Raw genomic sequence first — 26,934 nt, 5'->3', positions numbered from 1 at the left:
ACAAAGCACATTCAAGCAAAAAAAAGAGACATTTCAAACATCAGATAAAGTTGTCTATGGAGCAACTTGATACAGCCCAATGTGCGCCGTGGCGATGGCGTTAGCGGCGCGCAGATTGTAAAACTCGTCAGACTATAAAACAAAGCAAAAATTCTTCTTTAAGTAGTCTAGTGCATCTGCTGGAACTATTAAAGACTTAGTTATTTCTGCTTTGGATAGATGTTTCCTTTTATATATAACACAGTTTAAACTTCACACAGAACAGAAATCTCTTTCCTATGTAACACTTCTGAACTTAAAGTAAATTATACTTTATCCAGAAAAGGAAATAAAGTTGACAACAATAAAGTATAAGTTGCATTACAGACTGCCAAAAACTGCGGTTCATTTTTATTTATGAGTGCCAAGAACGCATTTTTATAAAGTAGTAAGCGAACAATTGAGAATTTGGTCTTATCTAATTTATAAACATAAATACCAAAGATACGTAGTAACTAAATATTTTAATTAAAACTAACACTAAACAACGCTAGAGGTCAAATTTCCTCTTTTTTTACGAAAGACATCTCGCGTATGATAGAATGAAATGAGAATTTACCTGTATAAAAATGAACACTCTTGTTTAAACTTGGCAGGATATCTACTATATTGATATCAAAACTCCATTTTCTCAGAGACACAGGCGTACTGCGAGGTAATAAAGTCTTGACAAGCTACTGTTACCGTGCGCAAGCAAAACAAATTGCGTTATTCCTCACTATAAAGATATTCATAGAAAAATTTATATTTCAATACTGTCTTCGTTATGCCTATTCAAAGTTGATAAAATTGCTAAAATTTGCTGTATACGATTGAGCCTAAAAAAAACAAATAAAAGATACTATATCGATTGTAATTTACACTCTACAACACATCAAAAACAAATTAGTTTTGCAGAGACTAAAAAACCACCGAATGTCTAACGAATTTTGGTCTCTGTTTTACAAAACAATACAGTTTTATAAAAAATATTTCGACTGTCAAAGCTACAGTAATATTCTAAATGTTTATTTCGTGTTTTTCATGTTAATTACTGCGGCCTCATTCACAAATCCTACTTAAATATCGATGAATTTTATTTTTATTTTATTTCAATATCGAATCTGTGTTAAGTCTCGAAGTTAACTCGTCTATTAATGATACTAGAAACTTTTGCTAGAAATGTAAAATTCAATTGGTGTCAAATGAAAATCAATATTTACATTAAACTAGCTTTTGCCCGCGACATGATAAATTTATTTCATTATTTACATTTGTGAAATTATCAATTGTAAATGTCTAAATGGCATGACATTACAAAACTTGGCAATCTTGTTTCCTTGATGTTGGCAGCAACTTATGGTCTCTTTACGACAATAGGGTTTTTATATTTACCCCTAACTTAAATGGCGTGAAAATATATAGCCTAAAGCGTGACGTAAGTGTAGGGTATTTTATTAAAGAACGAATTATTCAAAAATATGCTGTAATTGCTGACATCTTAGGCAACAAAGAAGTGTGTGTTTATGCTTTCTTATAATAGTATAGGTTAATGTATCCTTTAACTATGTAGTATTTAGTGAATCAAGTAACGTTAGTAAATAAAGGCTATTTTCCCCTTCATCGTGTAAAATAAACATGGCTTTTAATCAAACGGCCAGTGCAAAGCTCAGTCGACGTGACACGGTAAACACGCTACACGCTACAACGTGGGAGTATCTCGCAAACTGACGCCCTTTGATCTTTTGACATGCAAATTTTATAAAAAAAAAACGCTTTATTTTAATTTGAAGTGCTAAATAAACTTGTATTATATTGATGTAGTTTATGATAAAAAGAAATTTCGCTTAACATTTCCCTTAGCTCTTATGTTATTGCCGACGTTATAAAAATTGGACAGAAGTTGGGTTGAAATTTCATCATTAGCACATTAAGCGAAGAACATTTTTCAGATTGAATGTGTAACCGTGGGTTTCCACTGTCAAAATACATATGTCTAAATGTGTTGTGAGTCCTCGCATTCGCATTAAAAAAAGATAACTAACTGTAAACTACTAATACCTTTTCTAATTTACTATTACTATGTAAGAACTTATGATGGTTTACAAAATAAAACATATTTTCCTTTAATAAAATAAATAACAAAAAATAATTTGATATTAATTTCAGCATCAGCCGTGTCAATAATATTGAAGGCTGTATGTCCGAGTGCTGCGAAATAATTATTTATAACGAAAATCCCTTTTAATTAAGGCACTGCAATCGGATTTCAAAGGCAAATAATTGGTTTAACTACTATGTGTGTTTCGATTTATCGTTTTGATAGAATCCTTGTCAAACCACATACAAACTAAGCATAATTGTTGCATAAATTCTGCTTAGTGAGAGATGTTTGTAAAAGATTGAGAAGTTAAATGAACAATTTTTGAGATATGTAGTATCATATTATTTTCATTTGTTTTCTAACTAGCTTTCGCCTGCGACTCCGACCGCGTGGAATTAACAAAAAAGAAAAATGAATGGCCTATGTATGTGTTCTTTCAGGCGTTTAGGCTACAAGATCAAACAAACATTCATTTAAATTTCGCTTTTATAACATTAGTAAGATTTTAATATTACACTTGCAATCATAAATGCCGGTAAATTGTGCGAATGTAACTCAATTATGTTACAATTTTAAACGAACGGCTGAGCCGCGAGCCGCGATCCGCTAGCTAGAGCGAGATCTCATTAGAGGCAACTCGACTCGCCGCCCATTACCCGCTTTCAAATTAATCTTATTTATTGTAACAAATACGTTTATTTATTCAATTAGGTATAAAAAACGTTTTAACTTTCTATGTGTCAACTAAAAGCCACTAAAATATAATATAGTCTTACCTGAAATTTACTGAAGATTTAGAAAAGACACTAAGTGAGTGTTTAAACATTCATAAAACGATTCTGAGAGCGGTTGATACTTCATAAATGAATTATTTCCATTGCTGAAACACATGTATCAAAACACATAGTTATCCTTGTCACTCACTTTGCAAAAGAAAGAAATAACGACATCCGTACGTGTGTATTAACCGTGGAATCTCGCAGTAACAAAGGAGATTAACACGATGGCCGATCCTAGTGGGATATTAAAAATGTAGCGCCGAATAAAAGCAGTTTGATGAATTCTGCAAAAATCTGTAAGCTTTTAGTGAAATTGCAATATGAAGGTGAAATCCGCTTATTCCATTCGCTGAACATATTTATTAAAATTTTGCAAGTTGTTTCAAATAAAGACGCTGTGTATCAAAACATCTAAATTGAAATTCAGTTTTTTTTTTCTATTTAAGCTACTTTGGAAAATAACATTAAGGCTTTTATGTTAAGTAGATGGAACTTTCACTCTAGTTTTTTTAATATTACAAGTTGGCAAACGAGCAAGCGGCCACCTGAATCCGCCGAAATGATAAAACGACTGCTGCCCATAGACATCCGCAATTGCCGATACGTGGCCTACCCTTAATCGACGGAAGAGGAGACGCACAGAAACAGGAACATAGTTATTTATACTTTGCCTGTAATTTATCTGCTTTTTAAAATATATTTGTTTCTATTAAAAAAAAAACAATTAAACTTTGGAGTTTTTTAATCCTTATTTTTTAAAACTATTGGTACCATTATTTTTTATTCTGCAAATTTTTATCAAAACCAGCTAAGCACAGCTTTAAATTTATAATACTGCAGTTATTATTGGTATAAACTTGGTTTAAAGGAGGGGAATGTAATATGTGACGAGACATGGCCATTAGTTGGTAGCCATTGTACTCGCATCTCTATTCACCCCTCGCCAGGCTTTTGTGAAGGCGGAAACATTACCCGCTCTAATTAAAGGTTGCATACTAAAATGTATCATAAGCTTAGTAACATTGCAGCAATATTTTAATTAAAAACTGAAGGAAATTAAGTGAAACTTTTTATTAGCAAATAATGCTTCCATTATTGATAATTATCGTTTATATATTTAACTAGCTATTGCTCGCGACTTCGCCCACGAGATATTTAAAAAAATATGTAGTCTATGTTATTCAGTGATACAATAGATTTTTAATGGTGCAAGAATTTTTGAAATCGTTCATGTAGTTTTTGAGTTATTTCCGTACATACAAAAATCCAAATCTTTCCTCTTTATAATATTAGTTCAGATTATAAACTACTTGAAGTAAGTTATAAATATAAAAGCTTGTCAGTATGCCAATAGCATCTTATTTTAAAGGTTGCATACTTATTACGTTCTCCTTATTTCTTTTTACGCTAAGACATTTTCTTATTAACTACCACTTATTTCGCATTTATGGTTTTTTTCCTACAGGTAAACGCCATTGCACAATAGCAAAAATCCACAGAGTAAACGAGAGGTTAATATATAAAATCCTGTCCAGACTAGTCTCTATAATTTGAAGAAATTGATGTAATATAGACAACATTTTACAAGCACATCTCTATAAATTGAAATATTTTCAATAGCGGAATATTCGTCGCGTAATGGGAAGCCGCGTCGCGTCCCGCTGTCGGCTGTCTGCGATTTTTTTTTAAATAAAATGGCTTCATCCGTTTTGCTGTTTATAAATTTAAGGCTATCAAGTCAGACAGGCCTCCTGGATGCAAATATAAATTGAAAAAAAAATCTGTTAATACTAAAAAACGCCGTTGGTGTATTCATGTGGTCTTTAGATTGTATTCGCAAATAATTTTCGTGTTTCTGTCGATGTCATTACAATGATTATTTTGTTAAACATTGTTAACAACAGGATTGTCGACTTAACAGACACCGAAAATATACGTTTTTTGGAACATGTTTCTTAAAAATAACTTACCTCAACAAAATTCGTAAGTAAACACGCCAGCAAATTGCTCGTATCCGTTCGTATGAAATATGTAGTGGATAATAGAAACTCAAGACGTAAACGCGAGCATATAGATTAATGTTCTACATCAATTTGGCGAACGTTTCAGACAATTCAATATTTCTATTAAATCGCAAAATCCCGCTTCGTGTTTACACATTCCATGAATCTATCCCGTAGATTGAAAACTGAATTATTTTGCTTTGCTTTTGTTATTGTTGTTTTAGAATACAACATTCTATTAGAAATGCAATTGATAAAAGGAATATTTACTTACTCGAGGTTTATTTTGGTTGTTATATATGAAATTGCCATTTTGTCAATGTTTATGACAATATTTTAGTATATTTAAAAGTAAAGTTATTTAATATCATATGTCTGTAACAATATTACATTAACAACTCAGTAAAGGAAACATATCTGGAACGTACCGGATATTAATTCTTCGTGACTTCTCTAACGACTTTTTCCTTACGTCTCAATTTCATAATGAAAAATAGCAGATAATTTGTTTCTTTTGCAATATACTGTGACGATTTTTATGCTTTAATACCGATGCCGGGAGCTCGATTCTGAGAATAACTAGGGATGATTGTTTTTCATGTAACACAACTGCACGTTCAATAGTCAATAATACAATTCCTATCTTCAATTATCTAGATAGAAATACGTTAATACAATAGAACAATAATTTTTCTTGGCCCATTTAGATTAATTAATTTTGAAAGCAATTTATAAAGCTGTTTATAACGAAGGATCAAAACCACATTTGAGGTAACAGATGGTAATATTCGCTGTAGTTTATTCAGCTGTATTTAGATCAGCTCCCAATATACGTTATTAAACCGTCTAACCAAAATATAGTGAAATGTTTTAGTTATTCACAAGAATCTTTAATAAAAATGACCCAAAAATGTATTTAAAATGAAATTGAAAAAAATAGAAATTCAAATTGTAACAAGGTCAACTCTTTATGTATGTTTTACTGAAACCGTAAAGCCATTTAAAAAAAAATTGCATAGAAGTGCTTTTGTTGTTAGTACAAGGAAGCAAGCATATTATCTACTTTGTCAGTATATGAGTTTCGAAGGTATCTACAAAAGTGATTCTAAACACATCGCCTAGTTTACTTTGGATGCTTAATAGTGTTGTCTATGACTTAACGTCAAACTTATATGAACAAGCAATAAGCTGCAGAAATAATTAAATATATACGATGCACTTTACCAAAACCTGTTAAACTAACTCCGAAAACTCTTTGCTTAGCTCGCTCACTAACACCACTCCAAACTTAGCTCGATCGCACTTTGAAGGACTAAAATTAAACCCTGCTCATGTTAATACAGTTAATAATTATTAAAAACTACAATATATTTTTACGAACTTTTCCAAATAACGATGTTATATTTCAATTATACGCTAAACACTGTTTAAAAATATCATTATAATATCTAAAGTGTAAATGTAGAAGATCTTTTCTTATTTTCTTATTTGACAACTTAATTGCATATTCGTTTGAATCATCCTTTAAATACAGATTAAAAATATCAACAAGAATAATGTTGTTGTTAAACTTTATGTAACTGGCAGCTATTTTATTTAATTGACCGAAAATAATTATTTTTGCCTTTAATTTTATGATAATATTCCTTTGGGAGGTGAACACAAAAGGTTTCAAGGATTACAATAAGTACTTTCAGCGTACGGAATAAGCGGATTTCCGCTTCATATTGCAATTTTACTAAAAGCTGGCAGATTTCACAGAGTTCAACTTTTGATATTTGAGTCGGATCAAGCAAATCGTTCAACGTTCTTTGTTTTTGTCTCTCATACAAGTGCGTACTTTTTAAATCCAATTATACTATAACTAATTTTAGTCCCTTTCACTTTCCACCCTTTTCTTAAGAGGCAAGGATGGGAAGGTAAAGTAGATTTGACGGTGGAGGAGGAGGAGGCATAGGAAGGGGAAATGTCCTCTTTATGTGCGTCTTCTCCTCCATCAATTAAGGGCAGGCAAGGCATCTGCAATTGCGGATGTTCAAGGGCAGCGGTCGCTTTCCATTTCGGTGGATTCAGGTAGCCGCTTGCTTGTTTGCCACCTTATATTATAAAAAAAACTTCGTGAAAAAGCTCTTAAACTACCTGTATTAAAAGTCTGGTATTCAGGTATATACCATGATGATAAGACAGCTTTTCTTGTTAGTTTCTTCCAGGTTACTCGGTCTTGATATCATCAGAAAGTTGACTATCATCCATGAGTTTTAACACTACTGAAACTACCCGATGGCGATCTACGGCGATGGGGGGTTCGGGCGTCCTCGCAGTCTCCGTGTCAACCACCCATTGGTATGGCATATCTAACTGCATTATTGGGCTGTCATCTCATCGCCTCGCTCAACTTCCCTCCTCTATCCATTCACTCCCTCTACTACTTCTTATCCTCTATAATGTTTAATATGATAAAGTACAAAATGGTAAAATAGTGATTTTTTTTAATATTTCCGACAAACGTTTCATATGAAACAAACGCGAACCCTTAACTCTTTATAATAAAAATTCGTACAACTATAAAATAACGACAAGTGAATACTCTCACGCACCAAGTTTTACGACATGTGAAGACTTTTACTATCTGTCAATCCCTGCCTTGAGTACGAAGTTTTATGTTTCCTTTTATTTTTTTATTTTCTTTGCCTAAAATTCGGTTATTTTTCTAAAAGATCTTATCATACATTTTTAATGCATGTAGCTAAGCTGCTTTAAATTTTCTAGTGATGTAAGGACTTTATGTATGATAATTGAAGACTTAGTTATTATTAGAAATAATCCACGGTGACATTTAAAACTTAATAATAGCTGTCACTTAACTATAGCATTTTGGTAAAACTAACGAAGAAGATATCTAATATGACCCTTCATTTGACTACACTTGTAATGCTACAAAATATTAAAAACTAAGACGTTTTTTAACATTGTCCAACTATCAATTGTTAAAGTTGATTTAAGCTAAATTGAAAGTTTCTTTAAAGCTTTAAACAAATATACGCAGACTACGTGATCTACGTCACGACCTCTATTCAAAGAGATTGAAAATAGAGTGAGGCAAGTCATTCAGGAGTGTGAAAGAGTCTTCACGTAATACGCCGCGGGCGTCGCAGCTCGCTTCGGCTTGTTTTGAGTGTCAAAGCGGAGCCTTAATAAAACTAGAATATGTTTAAAAAAAGACTTTACATAACACACCCGACATAACCATTATGGACAAGGTGTACTCGTAGTAACGTTATAGGTCATTTATAATTGCAAATAATCGTTTTGTTATTATTTTAACGAAAATTGAATTGATATTATTGTATACTACCTATTGCTCGCGACTTTGCCCGTGTGAAATTTAAAAATTATAGCCTATGTCATTTGCTGATAATGTAGATTTTTAATGGTGAAAGGATTTTAGAAATCGGCCACGTAGTTTTTGAGTTATTTCAATACAAACAAAACTAAAAGTTTTTCCTCTTTATAATATTAGTGTAGATTGTCTTATGAAGATAAACTAAATCACTATAATATAGCATGTAGAATGTATGTTATTATATGAAAAAAATATTACTTATCTAAGTAATTATCACTTAATGTGGTCTCAGGCGCGGTAAGTGTTATACTAAAAGTAAATTTTCCTCTGCACGATATCATATAAAATCGTTATTTATGATAATACTTTTGGCATTATTTTCTCATAATGTTCTCTTTGTACTGAAGAAGAAAAATCATAAATTCTTATTACCTCATCACTTGTACAATATTTCAATTACAGTATTTTGAAAGATAATTTATTGAAGGAAATAAATACTTTGCTGAAGGTTTTATTTTATATTTTGAGTGTTTTTTTTTTAAATAGCTCTGTATGTAAACAATTAACCCGGGTTTTATTTCTTTTTTTTATGATTCATAAAATACTGTGAAAAATTGTAGCGCCTCGCTTTTTTGGCGAGTACAAAGGCTGCTTGTTTAAAAAAAAGACTACGATTAAGCACTAATAGTAAGACACTAGTTATTAGGTTAAGTGCTAGGATATTGTAATTGGATTATTACATGCCAATCCTTCAAGACGCTTAGTCTCCTGACCTATTGACTGTAATGCATTCATGGTTGCAAATACCATTTGAATTTTCACTGCCGATATACTAATGTTAAATAATTTTTTATGTAGAAATTTCGGTACTATATATGTATGTTTACAAACTAGTTTGTATAAAAATCAATCATTTTTTTATACAAACCACTTTATGAAAAAAAAAATATTCGACAGTGTCACTCATTCTTGTACTACAAGTCTTTAGGCTTTAAAAAGAAATGAAAAACGTCACCCATTACTTACCTACTCTTAAGATTCTCAGCATAATTTTGGACTCGTTTATTTAACTTTCATAATGAAGACGGGACAATGACGGTAACAAAGAAAACCTTTTTTACTCTCAAAATGTAACGACCCTGCTCACCCCTCGCCTTTCGCTAATTCCTGTCGCATGTTATGTCCTTGCACTTTTATGTCTGCATTGTAATTGTCTTTTCTTCGAACAATATTTAATTTTTATTTATGACCTCTTATGATTATTATGCACACAAAGTACATACGAATGAAATTAAATGAATCTTTTTTTTTAATCTATGCATCAATGTCTGACTAAATTGCTGGCCCGATGGTAGGCTTTAGATTCATTTCTTTTTGGATTTCGAAGCCGAACGATCACTGGTTTGGTGACACCAAATAGACATAATTATAAAAAAATAGTGTAGACATTTTTAAAATTGATATCACAAAGATATTAACTATCTCCCCCGTCTCCGTTTGTACGAATAAAAAAGTGGTTAAGCAGAAATAGCAGCCATTTCATGGAGATCCATTCAATCCTTTAGGAGATACCTTCTAATAAACATCTATTCTAACATAAACTTTCGCAGTTATAATTTGTAAGAAGTACGAATTAATATATTTTTTCAAAGGTGGGCTTTAATACAATGTCTCGTTGGATCGACAAAAGGTTATTGCTTACAAACGGTCGACCACCCCGTAGCTCGATGTGCAAACTCCACGACCCCAGGGTGATATTAAAAAACGCTTACACTTATTCTCTTTAGGACTCTCTCATTTACTTACTTAGTTCTTAGCACAGATAATACAAGTTTTTAGTGTTTAATTTTTCAGGTTTCATTTACATTTCACTTATAATAATTAATAAACGAAGACAAAATAAGTTGCTTGTAAATGGGAATTATACATTTGTTATTTATAAAGGTTTTTAACTATAAATTGATGAAATATCTTATGTTTAAAAAATGAATATTTCACATTTCTATGTCAACAATTGCATTAGGATTATAAGAGTACGGTGAACTTAGTTTTATCCCGTCTCTAGTCTGGGGCGTTAAACTTAAGAAGTGTCTGACCTGCTGGGATGAAATCACTTAAGTCCCGATAACGATTAGCATAAACACGTAATTAGAGCTAAAATAGACAGCATTCAGATGAACTTTGCTACATAACAAAAAAAAATGTACTGTCCGTTTTATTTGGCCAAACATATTTTTAACAACTTGTTTTTTTACAGGTTTTTATCATTGGAAACTTCGATCTTGATTTTCTAAAAAGTGCCTAAAGGAGTAAACTAAATAAATGTAAATAAACCTTTCGTTTTATCAGCATTCAGTATTTCCGTTACGCAATAATGTGCAATATAATATAAATATATCTTAATGTTGTGTATAAACATAATTTTAATTGATATCTTTATCTCGGTTATAACACAATATTTAATAATCTTACGACATACATTGCAATATAACATGTTCAACTTTGGCCGACTACATGAGTAGTATGAAGATTGGAGTGAAAGAATACACTACAATGCATTCTAAGACAAAAGATATCTCGTTGTAGTAATTATTAGGCCAAAAAAGTTTAAATATAATGGTCGTAAGACACGGGTTTCTTACCAGAGTTGGATATTTTTAGCTCTTGGAAAAATTATATTTGTAAAAACACTGACAGTTTAAAGTTATACATTGAAAAACTTCAAGTTATGTTCAAACATTGAATTTAAAGTTAACTACATAAGAAAAAGAGAATTCACTGCAAAATATAAAAATCAAAATCGACGAACAAAAAGAAAGATACAAAGAGAATTGGCAAGTTGTGAGCTTTGTTGCAACACATGTCGAAAAGCAAAATGAGAAATAGATTCCTCAAAGGAGTTGTGCCTTTCACAACAAATTTCATAATGTTAAAATATTTTGTCAAATTTATAACAACAAAAGGTCAATTTAATGTCATTTATAACTTTATTACTATTAATTGTAATTGTAAGTCCATATGGACATAGTGTGCAGTAATTTTCATGGATCTGTAAGATCTGTGTATAAGGCGTCATATACCAATTTACTTCCTTCTTACTCTTTATGCTTTTTTGGGTCCTCTACCTCGTAGTCATCTACATTAATGTTATTATTTTTTTGTTGATGCACCCACACCATTTACAGCAATAGACTTTGATTCTAAATTTCTCTATCACTGTAGCAAAAGTTAACTATAAGGATATCTCGACCTCAATATTGTGGTGAGCGGTCGGAGTCTGGCAGAGGGCTGTCTAAGATTATCCACTCATGGGGATAAGCTGCGCTCAACTTTCATTGGATAGAAAATTATTCATTGCATAAATATGAATAAAAGTGGTTCATAATAGGACTAGGTTAAAGACCTGAGATATATTGATTGGCATTATTTGAATCGTCTGTTGTTAAGTAATTCAAGTATAATATAGAAATAATTGCAAAAATAAATCATCCCACATCTTGAAAGTAATTTCTAATTCAACAAATAACCCAAATGTTTGACCACGAAATGTGATATTGCTATTGCTCAAGCGTTCATTTTTATTATATTTATTCAAAGATGAAACTACTTTCGTTAGCATTCATAAATTGAAAACCTGAGTATTACGAAGTTATTGAGCTGAAGTGCGGTGACACGTAATTCATTATAGCGCTCTACTTCGCCCACTTACGCGCACCACAAGTGTTGGCAGAATGTTAAAGAAACGCTGAATAGATTTCACAGTACTAGTCTAATTAAATCTTAAGGTGTTTTATTTATTTTTCCATGTTTAGTAGAAATTTACCTTGACTCTTGAATTAAAAGAGAAATGTTTTCATTGCAATTTTAACATTAATAAATACTGGACGTAAATTTGTAAGGCAGAAGAAATATTACCCAAAGAAATACCTGGGTAGAAGTAAATAAAATTTTTAAATGTATTTACAATGTATTTTTTGTCTGTAATTATAATTGCATGGGAATAACAAAGAACGTGTAGAAATTGTAGCCTGTGAACCACAAAGTAAGCTTCAACAACAAGTCTCAAGCCAACATCACGCAAGCCGTGACCCAATTAAGATTTTTAACTTATAATATTTACTTTATACTTAATCTGATTTACGGTCCACTGAAAATGTATTCTAATCAGCACTCCAAAGTAGCTGGATTTTGTCATAAAAAAAAGAAACAAGAAAAAGTAATTGTAATTATTAATCAGCTTGATTGGTTTATGTTCACTTTATATATGCACCAATAATAGCCTACCTCTTGTACTACCAACAAGTATCTATAGTTACTTAATATTATAAAGAGGAAAGATTTACATTTTTTATGTATTGAAAAAACTCAAAAACTGTTGTGCCGATTACAGAAATTCTACGTTATCAGTGAGTGACATAGGCTATCTTTTTTATAATTTTTTAATTTCACCGAACGAAATCACGAGCAACAACTAGCCATTAATAAACTGCTGTAAATTTGTCATAGGAATTTCCACTCTCAAAATTTTCAACCATACTCGCGCCTTACTAACTACAGCTTGATAATTCCAAAGCCTAAAATATTAACAAGCCTTGACAACTAAATGGTATTTCAGTTTTCTGGAAGGCGATGTTATACGGAAAACATAAAAATGTTAGTCCTTAACTTGCAAGTAAAGCGATTAGCGCGTCGCCGGAGGGTCTTCAACACGAAACTCTAAAGGAATTATTAATGCTACATCCATAAACATAAAAAAGTGGAATTTATACTTCACGTATTATTAAATTCTAAATTGTAAGCGTCTATTAGACTTAAAACTAGAGGTATTTTTAGGAAATTAGTACAAGTGATACAAGGAAACTTAGTTATGGTTGGAATTTAAAACATATTAAATAAAAACTAATATGCACATTACTATTAACAAGAATTTATTTTTCCGTAGTTAAAATAACAATCATTATCATATTTATGTTACTGAAAAATTTTACATAATAATATAACTAGTATTAAAATATGTTTGTACGATATAAACTAAAATTAGTTAGTGAACTTATTCATGCACAATGGGAACGATTAATGAAAAACTTTGAAGAAAATATTAGTAATGTTTTAAATGAAATCACGGTAACAAATTAGTAAACAATGAACAGAAGTCTTCAATATAAACAATCCATTATTTACACTTATTAATGTAGTAAGCAACGGTCACTCGAATAGTGTGTTTGTGTATTGACATGATGATAGTTATCTATTTCTTAGTTGGTTTATTTGTTAATAATTTGGTCAGCGCTCGGATTGAAGATTTAAGTAAGTAACAAAATGTATTTTGTTGGTTTTAATTTTTTTTAATAATAATTAATTAATTCAACAGATGATGTTACAAGAAATGACTTAAACGAAACGGAGCCTGATAAACTTCGAGTATTCGATTTGTTGGATTTTCTGGAACAGGTAATGACATTTTTAATTTGATTGACTTCTGATTACAGTAAAATTTACGATCTTACTAATATTTTAAATGCGAAAGTTTAGATGGATGGATAGATGTTTGTAGCCTAAATTGCTAAACGGACCTCAGTGAAATTTGACATAGATGTAGAGGATACTGCACGAGGACGGAGTCGCGGACGAAAACTACTTAAAACATAATGTTTGTACAAATGTTTCAGGTAAAATTCTCTAAAGAAAATGATACAGTACTCCTTCAAGTGTACTACGAGAGTTTTTGTCCCTTCTGTGTACAATTTTTTACTGGGGAACTGAAAACGGTCATAGAAACTCTGGGACAATATATAGACATCAGAACATATCCTTATGGGAATGCTAAGGTATGCTTTGTTTTAAAATAGACGAACGGTTGAATCATATTTACTATTTTTAAATTGATTTATAAACTCCTTTCATTATAACACTACTGGCAGTTGGAAAGTAAATCTGATCATAAAATCCACTGTCCACTGATTTTTTACAAGCAGCCTTCTACACAAAATTAACGTTATTATCTTCAAAATAATGTAATATTCTGACGATGCAACAGTTATTAAATAGTCGATATAAACTGAGATAAAGTATGAGAAACTGATAACCTTTAGATCTTGGCATTTTAATTACTTTTTGAATCAATGGTTATCTTATTTTCCTTATTTATTATTTTACGTATTTTCTATTGGTATGTGCAACATTATCCTATGATTTCAGACAATCATTGATGAGAATGGTAAATACAAAATTGAATGCCAACACGGTCCTGCTGAATGCTACGGCAACAAGCTGCACGCATGTGCTTTAGATTTATTGCAGAATAAAACTGAAGCGTTAATCTTCAACTCATGTTTGATGACCCGGAGAAAAAACACTCGCGGTTCAGATGATAAGGCCGCTGACGCAGTAAGTACGTTCTCAGGTCGATGACCTGCGATTAAAGGCAGCACTATTGAACTCCAAACAGCATTACATACAAAACGTATATTTAATTTTTTTTAGCAACATTAATTGTCCGCGTAGAATTAAAAAAACAAAAGTGACTATCCAATGTGATCTTTCAGACAATCCTCTATGTCTGTACCAAATTTTATCAAGATCAGTTCAGCCGTTTAAGCTACAAACTCTAAGAAACATCCATACATCCATCTAAACTTTCGCATTTATAATATTAGTATGATGTAAGTCTTGCAACATAATAGAAATTATTACATCCTTACAGTTAATGAATTTATCGATCAGTAATAAAAAAGTTAACCAGCGACGTCTTCTTCAGTATACAACTTTTTTTTTCAGTGTGGTACAGAACTAAATGTAGATTCAAACAAAATCAAAGAATGCGCAAAAGGTAACAAAGGCGATGAACTTTTAAAATACTATGGTGACGAAAGCAAAAAGGCGAATTTCCATTACGTTCCATACATCCTGGTCCAAGGACGTGTGAATGACAGAGGAGACTTAATAAAGGATATCTGCAGTGTTTTCGTCAACCCACCACCACCTTGCAAAGATACGGAAAGCGTTAAGTAATGACGAATAATAGGAAGCCATCTATACTTTTACTTTATTACTATAATCAATTTAATATTTTAACCGATATCATCAAAACGTACTACAAAATACCAAAACATGTAATAGTGCATATTTAAAATTTTACTGAGCATTTGAGTCGGTGCTCAAAATGATAATCATGTCTGAGTATTCGGTGTGATCTCTCCGCGTCGCAGATTATTGGGATTGTCGTGAAGAGGTAACGTTAGTATGAGTCTCCACTGTCTGTACTACGACTTTATTGTCATTCCTCTCATTCTCAAGAAGATAACAGAGATAGCAATAGTGCCCGTGAACAATTGTTAAGCCATTAAAAATTCACGATTAAATTCACAATATATTATGACTATCTAGGATACGTTTTACTCCTGCAATAAAAATTACAACCGTAAAATAATTTTTGTGTTTTATTTTGTAGTAATTGATAACTACGGTGTATAATGATTGTTGATGATGGTTTTATATAAAAACGAAAAGTACTAAAGCTTCGCCATCTAAAATGCACCTCTGTACATTCCCGACCTGAACCCTCTTGAACCACCCTACTATAGTATGGATATTTTTAAAATTCTAAGTATTTGTACTCAACGAAACATCGGATTTCGTGTTTAAAAATATCAAAGGAAATAGTTTAGTCATTTGAATTATTAATTCTAGGTTTTAACTATGGGCAAAACCGCACGCGTAATCCGTGACATTTATCATGTTTACTTCATTATTATTATAATATAATAAAGCTAAATAAGATAAGGATATAAAATAATAATTAGTCGAATTAAACATTGAAATATTGGAAGCTTCTGTATAAACAGTAAAGTCAATTTTAAATTTGATTGTAATTCTTGTTTTATTATTATTCATTATTTTCCTAATAGTATAATAATAGTTGCTTTTATCTTTCCATATCTGCTCAAATAGGAGATCGATTTCAACGATTATCAAACGAACAGTTATCAAATCCATTAACTTCTAACATAGAAACTTTTAATCTGTTGTACTAAATCTGTTTTAGGTGATTTTTATTAGAAAAATAATTTAATGAAAATAATACTTTCGGTAATTTGTTGTTTAAAGTGAAATAAAAAAAAACACAAATAAAACTAAAATAAGGAATTTAAAACAAAAAAATGTGTCTTACTTAAAAATGCCCTACATTTCGAGTTATAAAAAATCGTGTATTTTTGTTTACCTTTGTAATAGCTGAATATTTTTTCAAAATGTACCCATGTTACAAAAACGTTCATTCAGTACTTTTTGTCCTGCTGAATTGAAACAGGAATAAACAAGCAATGTTTTGTTCGTTTATTTTTACAGTTTCACAAACAAGGATTTCCCGAAATTTTCATTCTGATGGTGACCTACATTTTACCATCGTATCGTCCTGCGATACTCAATCTGTATAGAAAAAATCAAATATATATTTAATTACTAACATTTCAAATAAATATGTTAATTATGTTGCAATTTTGCAGAATTTCTATGCTGCAACAATAGAATTTTTGCTATTCCGATCCATGCATTTAATGAAAACATTCTTTTTGAACTAATTTATCGTTAACATATTAGAATTTGTAAAAATACGTTCATTACTTTTTCGTTTTGATAAAATTCTTTAGTACATGATTTTTCAAATCAGTCTTCAGTTATGCGTTACTTGAAAAAAAAAAAACAATAAAGTAGTTGCTGGATTTCCAAAAACATTCCATGTTATCAATGTAATGCAAGCTAACATTAAATAAGTTATTTCTTTATCAAAATGAATTCGAAAGCAATTCATAATGATATAGAAATATGTCAGGTTTTCTAAAAACGTAGTTACAAAAGCATTTAAAAAGCTTTGATTCATATTATTAACTGACAATCACAAGACTACTGTTTCGAAATACAATCCATAATTAAAAATACAATTTAATTTCATTAACTACTTAAATATGTCAAAATGTTTTTTATTGTTATTTTATTTTATCTGTCAGAACTCTGTGATGAGTATGCCGAATGACGAGATAGCAAGTAAGTTCCCATTTTCTTATGAAATAAACATTTCTCAAATTTTTAACTGCATTGTATTCACTTTTTGATATTATTTAAGCAGATGAGCAGGGTTATGAAATAGATACAAGATTATATATCGATGAGAAATCTACAGACGAATATCTAAGTTCTTCAGATGAGGTAATGATGTAAATTTAACTCTTTACCATTAATTGAATTAGCAAAATACAAATGGTAAACCATATCTTAGCATAAACATACAGCTTAGTAAATTTTTTTTAGTATAGGGTGACAAAGTATGTGCCATAATAGCGAAGTCATCTCTGGCCATTAACTAAAGAAGAGAATCACAGAAAGAGTTTTTATCCTACTTAGGGGAGGTGAACTATTTTTTTTAAGATTCCAGCACATACGCTTAGAACCCAAGTACTTTAGTTATATAAAAAAACAATCATTTTCAGGTCAGTTCCGAGGTAGAGTTTCGTGTACAATTCTATTACGAATCACTGTCTTTCGGCAGCTGGCTAGCATATACCTTTATCGTTCACCCTATGATAAGGAGTCAAGATCCTCGTTTATCAGTTGAAACATATCCTTATGGATTTGCACAGGTAAAATAAAAAAAATAACGGCTATATACTGTAACGATATTTATGAAACGAATACCTCTTAAGCTTAAGGGACAGATCTACAAGTCCATCATAAGACCTGTCGTATTGTATGGATCTGAATGTTAGAAAAGGAGATTGCATGTGGCTGAGATGCGTATGTTAAGATGGATGTGTGGTGTGACAAGAAGCAAAGGGTTAGCGTGGTATGGACATGTTATGCGACGGGACGATGGGGACATAAACCAGAGAGTGTTAAGAATGAATGTGGATGGCTACAAACGAAGAGGAAGACCGAAGAAAGTATAGGTGGATTGTGTGAAAGAGGATATGCTTAAGAAAGGAGTTGATTCAGATATGACGGCTGATAAAGATGGAAGAGCAGCATACACATGTAGAGTCTAAAAAGATGCAGCCACAATGCTGTAAGAAGACAGCATAGCGTTGTTATAAGTAAATTAACCATGTTATCATGTCGAATATTCAGAACTATTAGTAATATGCTTGCTATAAAAATATTAATTTCAGACATATAGATACGGGCGGAGTTACACATTCAAATGCGAGCACGGTCCAAAGGAATGTTACGGCAACAAGCTACATGCTTGCACCTTATATTTATTTAGCAACAAAAAAGAAGCCATGTTATTCAACTTCTGCTTGATCAACAATAATTCTAATGATACTGCAGTAGATGAGGTAAATAAGTGATACTTAAATAGAGTTTACAGTTACAAGAGGTCAAATACATTCTTATGAAATATTGCACAATTTATCTGTAAATGTTAGGTAATTTTATCTTAAAATTACGTGTTCCCCTTGTCTGACTATTTAGGAATTTAAATTTTAAGTCGGATAAAGCAGGCTAATGATAATTTCGATAGTATAAAAGGGTTATTTTTTTTATATTAAATTATTTTTAATAATTGCAGTGCAGTCAGGAAATGAATGTGTTACCTGGACCCATAAAACAATGCGCAAAAAGTAGTCTTGGCTCAATACTTCTTAAATATTTTGGCGACGAAAGTAAAAAGGTTCATTATAATGAAATTCCATACTTGTTGATCAACGGAGAGCCGGTTCTCAACATGACGCAGACAATCAGAGACAATGTTAACACTGCAAAAACATTACTGGACCGAATCATGACAGGCCTAGAGCCGAAATTTAAACAGCCATAAAATAAGGAAATTATTAAGAACTTGTGAAGATCCCTGTTTGAACGAAAATATTATTATTAAACGAAATAGTTAATCGTGTCTGTCATTTCATCATCTTCATAATCATTAACAAAAAATGTTAACACTACATTTAATTCTTGCTGTTTCTCAGTGTGAATTTAAAACTAAACAAATAGTACAGGTGAAATACAAATTATCAAGAAAATCAAACGACGTTAAGTTGAAACACATTCTAGTATTAGTAACAGGTGTGTAAGCTTCATTCTGAACAGAACACTAATTTGATAATAAAACAGTGAGAAGGAAGTGAATAGAATATGAACCCCTTGAACTTACCCTTTAGTCCAACTTAAGACAATTAAATACCTCGTTTTACTAGCCTGAAGCTATTGATTGCAACATATTTACTGTTTTAAAGCCTCTTATCACGTGCGTTTGGAGAGAATGCACCTCTAACCATATCTATCTTGCTGGCCCTGAAGCAAAGTTTGGGAGCATTCCTCTCCAGCTTGTCGGCATCATGGGTTAGCTCTACGACATCACTGTGTTCCCCGCAAAACCACGCTATCCAATCTAATTCGTTATCAAATGCCAAACAATAAACAATCGTTGCATTGGTAATTCCGGCGATGTGATAGCAAAAATATTAAAAGCAGTTGGGATAACACGATACTACAGTCAATAACTGTCCGTGGATGGGAAAACATCTCTCACAATACATATAATTGTTGCAAATATTTTATCTTATTTTATTATTTAAATATGTCTATTTTTATATACTTGTTATGTTTTGTTTATCTTAGCTGTGAGTGTAGTGCGTTACCAAGTACAAATCAACTGAGTAAGTTCAGGATTGAATTTGTTTTGAGGTATAAATTCTTCTAAAAATAATTCAGTGTTGTCAAGATGAATAATCTTTCGTATTTATGTTCATCTTACTTAGAGCGTGTGCACACCTGAAACTAAGCGTTCGCACAACTGTTTAGTCTTGTTTTAATTCCTACTAGCATGTGGAGGTGTGCTCACTACTCGATATTTAGTTGTGCAACTAAACAGTTGAATTTGGCTGCGCAACAATCGACAAACAATTGTGTGATTATTTAGTCAAAGATGTGTGCCCGCTCTTAGAAAGTCTACGACGAATGTATCATCACCCCACTGACCTTATCACACTATAAGAGACCGGCGCACCAAGTCTTCGTTTTCCAAATCGATCTATTACTCATCATTGTAGTCTCGTTTCTTTCTTCTTAATCTTGTCACCTTTCTCACAATCCATTCCAGGCTTACCAACAAATTTTACTGTGTGTTTAGGACGGCAACTTTGTTTTTCGTCTTGTTCAGAACTTCTCAACAATAATTCAAAATTTTCATGCAGGAAATAAATTAATTTATAAAATTTATTTTCTAACAGATAATGCTGTGAAAGATTTAGATAAAATTAATAGTACATCGATAAACAATGATTCGAGCATTATCACAGAAAAGGTAATGGTAAGTTTGTGTAGATATTGATCTCTTAATAGATTATTGATTAATCGTATTATAATTTTCAGGCCGACAATGTTCAAGAAAAAGTATTGATACAATTTTACTACGAATGCTTGTGTCCTTTCTGCATGCGATTCTATACTGAAGTTTTTGTACCTATGGTAGGAAAACTTGGTGAATACTTGGACGTTCGGACATATCCCTACGGTAACGCTTGGGTAAGCCATTTTAACTTTGTAGTATATATTATCTTTAGTCTAAAACAGAAATATATTAGACATGTACAGATTTCTTCAAAAAAAAGAGATTTAAATTTTAACATAATCAGGAAACCAACCTGATATGTCAATTACATTTTGGTATTATAATACAACGCACTCTATTCTGTTTTGTGTAGGTGTTTCGACATTAGAAGCCCATCGTTATAGGTATAGATATAACCTTTCAATAACTACAATTAATTTCAGACTAACAAAGTTAATGGATCGTACGTGTTCGACTGCCAGCACGGCACGGCTGAGTGCTACGGCAACAAACTGCACGCGTGTGCCTTAGACCTGCTGGAGAACAAGACTCAAGCCTTGGTCTTCAACTCATGTTTGATGAACGGTTATTCAGATGATAGCGATGCAGATGCGGTTAGTATACTCAATCTCTTTATTATAATTGTGGATAACATTGATATTCTGCATTCACGCATATTGTATTCTACGAGGCCTTGACATGAATTCGATTTCTATAAGATGTTTTTAAACGGTATAAGCAATTGCTGTTTGAGCTCGTGTTGCCTACAGAGTAGGTAAGCTGCATACTAACATTTCAATTAAATATGAATGAAAATGTATTTTCGTCAAAATTTATGGTATTATCATTTACTCATTTTTTATTTTAAAACATTTCAGTGTGGAAAAGAACAGAATGTGGATGCTGTTGCCATAAAAGAGTGCGCGAAGGGCGAGAAAGGTACACAGCTTCTCAAATACTACGGCGATGAAAGCAGCGATGGACACTACAGCTACGTTCCTTATCTCCGAATCAATGGAGAACACAGAGCAAGATTTAACTTCGTATTTAAAGTCTGTAAAACCTTTAAAGTACCTCCCCCTCCTTGTGTAGAGGTAATCAACAGCGAAAATGATGAAGAATAAACGAATTTAAGTAGAAAATTATTCTTTATTTATGTCCATATTTAAAAAACAACAGTAATTAGACTATGAGCTATGCCTGTAAGTATTTTGTCACAACATTCAAGTCGGAATAACCGTCTCGGTGTTACTTAGAAACTACCATACATCGATCCTTTCGTATTTATAATATTAACTACTAGCTTTCACCCGCGACTACGTCTGCGTGGAATTAAAAAAAAAGTAAATGTCCTTTGTGTTATTCCAGACTTATCTTTACATCTATGCCAAATTTCATCGAGATTCATCGAGCACTTTAGGCTTTAAACTCTAACAAACATCCATCCATCCATCTAGACTTCCGCTTTTGTAAGATAAGTAAGAATGTAAGAAGCAAGATAGCAAGATAGCATATGATAAATATATGAACCTTAAAATTAAAAACGAAAGTTGTTAATAGGCTATAGGAAACACATTAGAAGTACATCTTTTAATTTAAACAATAAACATAGTTACTTAACACTCTGATTTCTAACGCCGTGCTCAAAGTCTTTAAATTCTCTCCCTTCGGTAGACTTATTTAAACCTCTTTAGACACAAAAAAAATTTAAACAAGCAACATATGGTGCTTTGAATTTTACATTTTCAACATTATGAGTGACAACACTTAAAATAATACCAAAATTGACTAAAACAATATTGTCAAAGTGACGCAATAAATATGTCAACATGATTCCAATATTTTTCCGATGTTTAATCATATATTTTTTAATTAATTTAATATACGCTAGACGTCATAAGCATTGTAAGTATGAGTTCAGTAACATTGACATCTAGGCGGCTTTTCTTCTTCTTCTGGCATCTTACCTCTCCGACTAGCGAAGGCTGGCGGTCAGTCTTCCTTTAACTCTCATCTCTTGCGAGGCGAAATACTTGGGCGATACTCGCAATTCCTGTCCACTCTTGGATGTTCCGTAACCACGATTTCTTTCGACGACCAACACTCCTTTTACCGGCAACTTTTCTCCTCAAGATGAGTTGAAGGAGATCGTATCTATCATGCCTGAGCACGATGCCGAATGCGGTACTTTTCTCATCTTGATGGACTGCAAAAGTTTTAAACATAGGCGGCTTTTAAAACATTAATACCGAAATAAGATATGCTTACAGATTTTGATACATCAAATAAATTCAATGAAACCGAAGAAGCATTAAAATTTCTAGACGGCGATGCAATAAGTCCACTGGAGCAGGTGATGAAAAAAATTTTGCAAAATCATTCTTGAAACTAGTCGAAAGATAACATCATTTCATAACTATGTTCTAGACTTTCCGGTCAAAGGAGAGAGTAGTGATCCAAGTGTTCTACGAATCTTTAAGCCCAGAATGTAAAACGTTCCACAAACACATATTAATGCCGGTTGTACAAAAATTAAACAATAATATAAGGGTTATGACGTATCCATTTGGAAACGCGCAAGTATAGTATCTAATTATTAAAACTACTGACAGTTCTTTCACGAACACAGTTCGACAAACTTCTCTGACCCGGTGAAAATAATACAATAGTTTGTAAGCATCTGACAATCAAAGAAGTACCACAAAAACCCTGTGAAACTGTAGCTTATATTTATTTTATATAATTTTCACTACTAACGGCGATAATGTACCACTATAACTCGAGAAAGATATTTTAACCATTAGGTAGTAAATCATCAAGGGCATGTGGAGTTCAAATGTCAGCACGGTCCCGAGGAGTGTTACGGCAACAAACTGCACGCTTGCACCCTCGCTCTGATGGGCAACAGGACTCAAGCTTTGGTATTTAACACGTGCATGATGAGCCTTAAAGGTCACAGTCATGGCTCTGATGACCACTCCGCTGACGTAGTAAGTGGTGGTATCGATTACTAGCTGTTGCTAACGACTCTGTCCGCATTAAGATAAAAAAATAATAAAAAACGACCTGATGAAGCTACTCCTTGATAATGTAGCTTTTAAATGCTGAATTTATTTTTTTAAATCGGCCAGTAGTTTTTGATACTTACTATACTTACAAAAATAGATAAATTCATCTTTATAATATTGGTATAAGTTTGTGGATATATATATGAATCGTAATAAGGTACCTAAAGTCTTCCATTGGAAACTCAGTTTTAATATGTGAACTGTTATTATTTCCCGGAGTTTAATAGGTACAGGACGGGAGGGCTCAGTTAGTTGATTTGCCGCAAGTTTTTCGCGAAAAATTAAAAAAATAATGGCAATATGAATTAAAAATTATATTTCAGTGTGGCAAAACATATAAAGTGGATACTGCATCGATAAAAGAGTGTGCTAAATCCAGTACAGGCGATGAACTGTTTAAATTTTTCGGCGATGAAAGCACAAAGGTGAATTACAGAAACGTGCCGTACGTCCTAATCAACGGGCGACCTTACAAGGGCGAGAACCTGATGCGCAACGTATGCGCCGCTTTCAACAAACCTCCTGTCGTTTGCGGCAAGCTGCACTGAACGTTTAGACATTTATATGTAAAAATAATTACTAAATCTGAATATTTACATTATTTTATTTTTCAAATCAAACCGATGTATTTAAGAATGATTTTACTAACTCGATAAGTGTCTAACGAATTTAAAAATATTTTTGAAACTTAAAATCGAATCAATGAATCCAAAAATTCACAAGGACCTATATATCTATATATTTTTCTAACAATAAAACAGCCATAATGTTTATTAACAATATTTATTATTGTATTACATCACATTATATGCAGTTTATTTAAAAAAAATATTACATTGGTTATGCCTTTACGCGCAAGTCAAGCGATAGAGAGAATTTAATTATGCCGTATACGGTGAAGAATTAAATAAAATTCATTCAGTCACGGTCCCTTATCAAATGCAGCACGTTTTATAAAAGCTTAATGCATTTAACAGTGCTGCTGCTCTAATGGCACAAACAGGCATTACCTGACTAAAACATTTACATAGTTTTCTACTTTTATAAATGTTAATACGATGTCTTTTGCTTTTATAATCGTATTGTTTTTTGGACAATTAATTGTTGGAAGTTTAGGTAAGAAGAAACTTTAATTTTACGTATAATGAATGAACATATTTTAATTATATTGCAATAAATATTTGCCTTTCGCAGATGTAATTAAGCCATCGGATCGACTGTTACAATACAACAAATTGTTGCATTTGAAGTCTTACAGAAGAAGTAGCGTAAGTCATGAGAGGTCAACATTTATTTAATAATTAAAATGATTATTTAAGAAAAAAAGTGCTATTAAAACAGTTATAGAACTTTTCTGAATATTTTGAGATAGCGCAGAACTTGTTTTACTTTTTGATATCACTGGAATGCATTTTTCAGCTCACTGCACGGCCTTTAGAAACAGTGTACGTGGTAGTATATTACGAGAGTTTATGCGAAGATTCCAGAGACTTCTTCACTACGCAACTAACCGCTGCCTATGAATTATTGGAACCATATTTAGATGTACGCTTAATACCATACGGGAAGGCCACTACTAAAGTTGTAGATTCCGTAAGTTTAACTTCATTTTAAAAACAGAATTATTTACCAGAATACTCATAAATCTGACGTAATGTTATTTGTATTTTAGCCGGAATATTATACGTTTAGATGTCATCATGGCCCCTTAGAATGTTACGGCAACAAGTTACATGCGTGTGCGTTGAATATATTTCCGACAGAGAAAAACGCACATGTGTTTAATGCATGTCTAATGGACTACGATCACACGGGACAAGGTTCTGATGATACAGCTGCGGATAAGGTAAAAATGAATCCCGAAGTTTGATTATTTGCAACAAATAATTAGTCAAAACATCTGTCAATGTAACTCCTATTGCAAGTTATACCCAACACTGTGTGAAGATTTATTTGCTATATCTTGGTGAGTAGGTGGAATTGAACCCAACAAAATTTTATTTTTGACAGACTTTCCAAAAGAAGGATGTACTCAATTCGTCTGTATGTTTTTTTTAGTTCGTTTTTCTAATATTAAAGTTAGATATTTCGATACAAATGACTTTTTTTTAAATAATAGACGAACGGTCATATGAGCAATACTTGTTAATTACTTTATAACAAACGCAAACGGAACTACCTAAATATAGCGAACCTTTTGTGGTGACGACTAAAAATGCACTGAGCTCCTGAGTGATTGTACTCCTCCTTGAAAGTCTTTTATGAAACTACCCCCACTATTACTTCCGTTTTCTAATATTTTCTAGCATCAGCTTTTTTGAGTTAGTACAAGGATTATTAAAGTCACTTTTAATATGTGTAAATTAATGACTATGAATAATTTTAATGATGTTTTCAGTGCGGTAGGGCGTTAGCATTAAACGTCAAAACAATCAAAGAATGTGCGAGCAATCAAACCGGTATTTTCTTGCACAATTATTACGGACAGCGGACGAAGATGACGAAATTTTCATATGTACCTCACATCCTGATTAATGGAGTACGAAGTAATGGTACCAACTTGATAGCTGACATTTGCTCCATCCTTAAAACACCTCCAACCGAATGCAAGATATTTTAACCGTGATTTTCAATTGTCTTTAAATATTTATAAGCAACAGAGTTTCAAAACAATCGCGGAGATTTGGCAAAATTGTTACGACTCTGGAGTCTCACAGTAAAATGAGATCTATAATATACAATATTGGTAGATACAATATAAAATCATAGCATCTAATAGACATTACCAGCACTATTTCACTCTTATTTCTTTAGCAATACCATGACAGGAGTAATAAAATATAAAATTATACATTGTAGTAAACTTACAATGTGTTTTTTTTTTTAAATTGTTCGATTCGTGATGTTTTATCCTGCAAGATAAAAGCATTGCTACTTATGCGCCTGCAAATTTATAGACACGTTCACAAGACGGGGCAGACATAAAAGCACTTGTAAACCAGGCGCTTTATCTCGGTAGTCACAAGCTTGCAAGCCATGCGGAATCTTTTAATTTGTACCTCTCTGATAAAAAAAAAACTCTTTCTACTGTTATGCAAAAAGGATTTTCGCATAGTTTGTATAGTTATTTGACCGTATTTAATTTAAAAATAAACCTTAGAGAACCTAATATTATTTCATTGAAATTAGTTTGAATTAACAGTGAATTAAGTCTTTCAACAAAAATCTGTTTTAAAACGTTTTCATTCCTTTTTTGGACAGTAGTTATTTTTCTTTGTCAGTTAATGTCTC

The 26,934-nt window shown here is 32.1% G+C and overlaps 4 protein-coding genes across 4 annotated transcripts; all 4 read left to right on the top strand.

Moving 5' to 3' along the window:
• The first annotated feature begins 13,451 nt into the window (after nt 1–13,451).
• LOC106100493 (gamma-interferon-inducible lysosomal thiol reductase-like) lies at nt 13,452–15,618 on the top strand. The gene is made up of 5 exons (XM_013279359.1): nt 13,452–13,554; nt 13,619–13,698; nt 13,917–14,075; nt 14,446–14,634; nt 15,025–15,618. Exons 1-5 carry the CDS (start codon nt 13,482–13,484, stop codon nt 15,256–15,258), a joined length of 735 nt encoding a protein of 244 aa, XP_013134813.1. The 5' UTR covers nt 13,452–13,481; the 3' UTR covers nt 15,259–15,618.
• A 4,113-nt stretch (nt 15,619–19,731) lies between these two features.
• LOC106100494 (gamma-interferon-inducible lysosomal thiol reductase-like) lies at nt 19,732–21,717 on the top strand. The gene is made up of 5 exons (XM_013279360.1): nt 19,732–19,901; nt 20,475–20,548; nt 20,617–20,769; nt 21,019–21,189; nt 21,454–21,717. The coding sequence occupies exons 1-5, from the start codon at nt 19,823–19,825 to the stop codon at nt 21,697–21,699; spliced, it is 723 nt and encodes a 240-aa protein (XP_013134814.1). The 5' UTR covers nt 19,732–19,822; the 3' UTR covers nt 21,700–21,717.
• Nucleotides 21,718–22,382: 665 nt separating this feature from the next.
• Nucleotides 22,383–24,237, top strand: LOC106100526 (gamma-interferon-inducible-lysosomal thiol reductase-like). The gene is made up of 5 exons (XM_013279398.1): nt 22,383–22,480; nt 22,846–22,928; nt 23,003–23,155; nt 23,380–23,565; nt 23,967–24,237. Exons 1-5 carry the CDS (start codon nt 22,405–22,407, stop codon nt 24,189–24,191), a joined length of 723 nt encoding a protein of 240 aa, XP_013134852.1. The 5' UTR covers nt 22,383–22,404; the 3' UTR covers nt 24,192–24,237.
• A 302-nt stretch (nt 24,238–24,539) lies between these two features.
• Nucleotides 24,540–26,286, top strand: LOC106100527 (gamma-interferon-inducible lysosomal thiol reductase-like). The gene is made up of 5 exons (XM_013279399.1): nt 24,540–24,759; nt 24,838–24,911; nt 25,063–25,236; nt 25,316–25,489; nt 26,042–26,286. Exons 1-5 carry the CDS (start codon nt 24,702–24,704, stop codon nt 26,261–26,263), a joined length of 702 nt encoding a protein of 233 aa, XP_013134853.1. The 5' UTR covers nt 24,540–24,701; the 3' UTR covers nt 26,264–26,286.
• The last annotated feature ends 648 nt before the right edge of the window (nt 26,287–26,934 follow it).

This window comes from Papilio polytes, unplaced genomic scaffold, assembly GCF_000836215.1.
Source record: "Papilio polytes unplaced genomic scaffold, Ppol_1.0 DF824047.1, whole genome shotgun sequence".
NCBI lineage: Eukaryota > Metazoa > Arthropoda > Insecta > Lepidoptera > Papilionidae > Papilio > Papilio polytes.
The sequence above is the reverse complement of the archived record's forward strand: the minus strand, read 5'-3'. Positions and strand labels throughout refer to the sequence as shown.

Bases quoted from the DNA above. Each gene is read 5' to 3' on its own strand.
- LOC106100493 (XM_013279359.1), top strand. From the start codon at position 13,482: ATGATGATAGTTATCTATTTCTTAGTTGGTTTATTTGTTAATAATTTG. The intron at 13,555-13,618 runs GTAAGTAACAAA...TTAATTCAACAG, and splicing joins CGCTCGGATTGAAGATTTAA to ATGATGTTACAAGAAATGAC. The intron at 14,076-14,445 runs GTATGCTTTGTT...CTATGATTTCAG, and splicing joins ATCCTTATGGGAATGCTAAG to ACAATCATTGATGAGAATGG.
- LOC106100494 (XM_013279360.1), top strand. From the start codon at position 19,823: ATGTCTATTTTTATATACTTGTTATGTTTTGTTTATCTTAGCTGTGAG. The intron at 19,902-20,474 runs GTAAGTTCAGGA...ATTTTCTAACAG, and splicing joins ACCAAGTACAAATCAACTGA to ATAATGCTGTGAAAGATTTA. The intron at 20,549-20,616 runs GTAATGGTAAGT...TATAATTTTCAG, and splicing joins CGAGCATTATCACAGAAAAG to GCCGACAATGTTCAAGAAAA.
- LOC106100526 (XM_013279398.1), top strand. From the start codon at position 22,405: ATGATTCCAATATTTTTCCGATGTTTAATCATATATTTTTTAATTAAT. The intron at 22,481-22,845 runs GTAAGTATGAGT...ATATGCTTACAG, and splicing joins CGCTAGACGTCATAAGCATT to ATTTTGATACATCAAATAAA. The intron at 22,929-23,002 runs GTGATGAAAAAA...ACTATGTTCTAG, and splicing joins CAATAAGTCCACTGGAGCAG to ACTTTCCGGTCAAAGGAGAG.
- LOC106100527 (XM_013279399.1), top strand. From the start codon at position 24,702: ATGTCTTTTGCTTTTATAATCGTATTGTTTTTTGGACAATTAATTGTT. The intron at 24,912-25,062 runs GTAAGTCATGAG...TGCATTTTTCAG, and splicing joins AGTCTTACAGAAGAAGTAGC to CTCACTGCACGGCCTTTAGA. The intron at 25,237-25,315 runs GTAAGTTTAACT...TTTGTATTTTAG, and splicing joins CTACTAAAGTTGTAGATTCC to CCGGAATATTATACGTTTAG.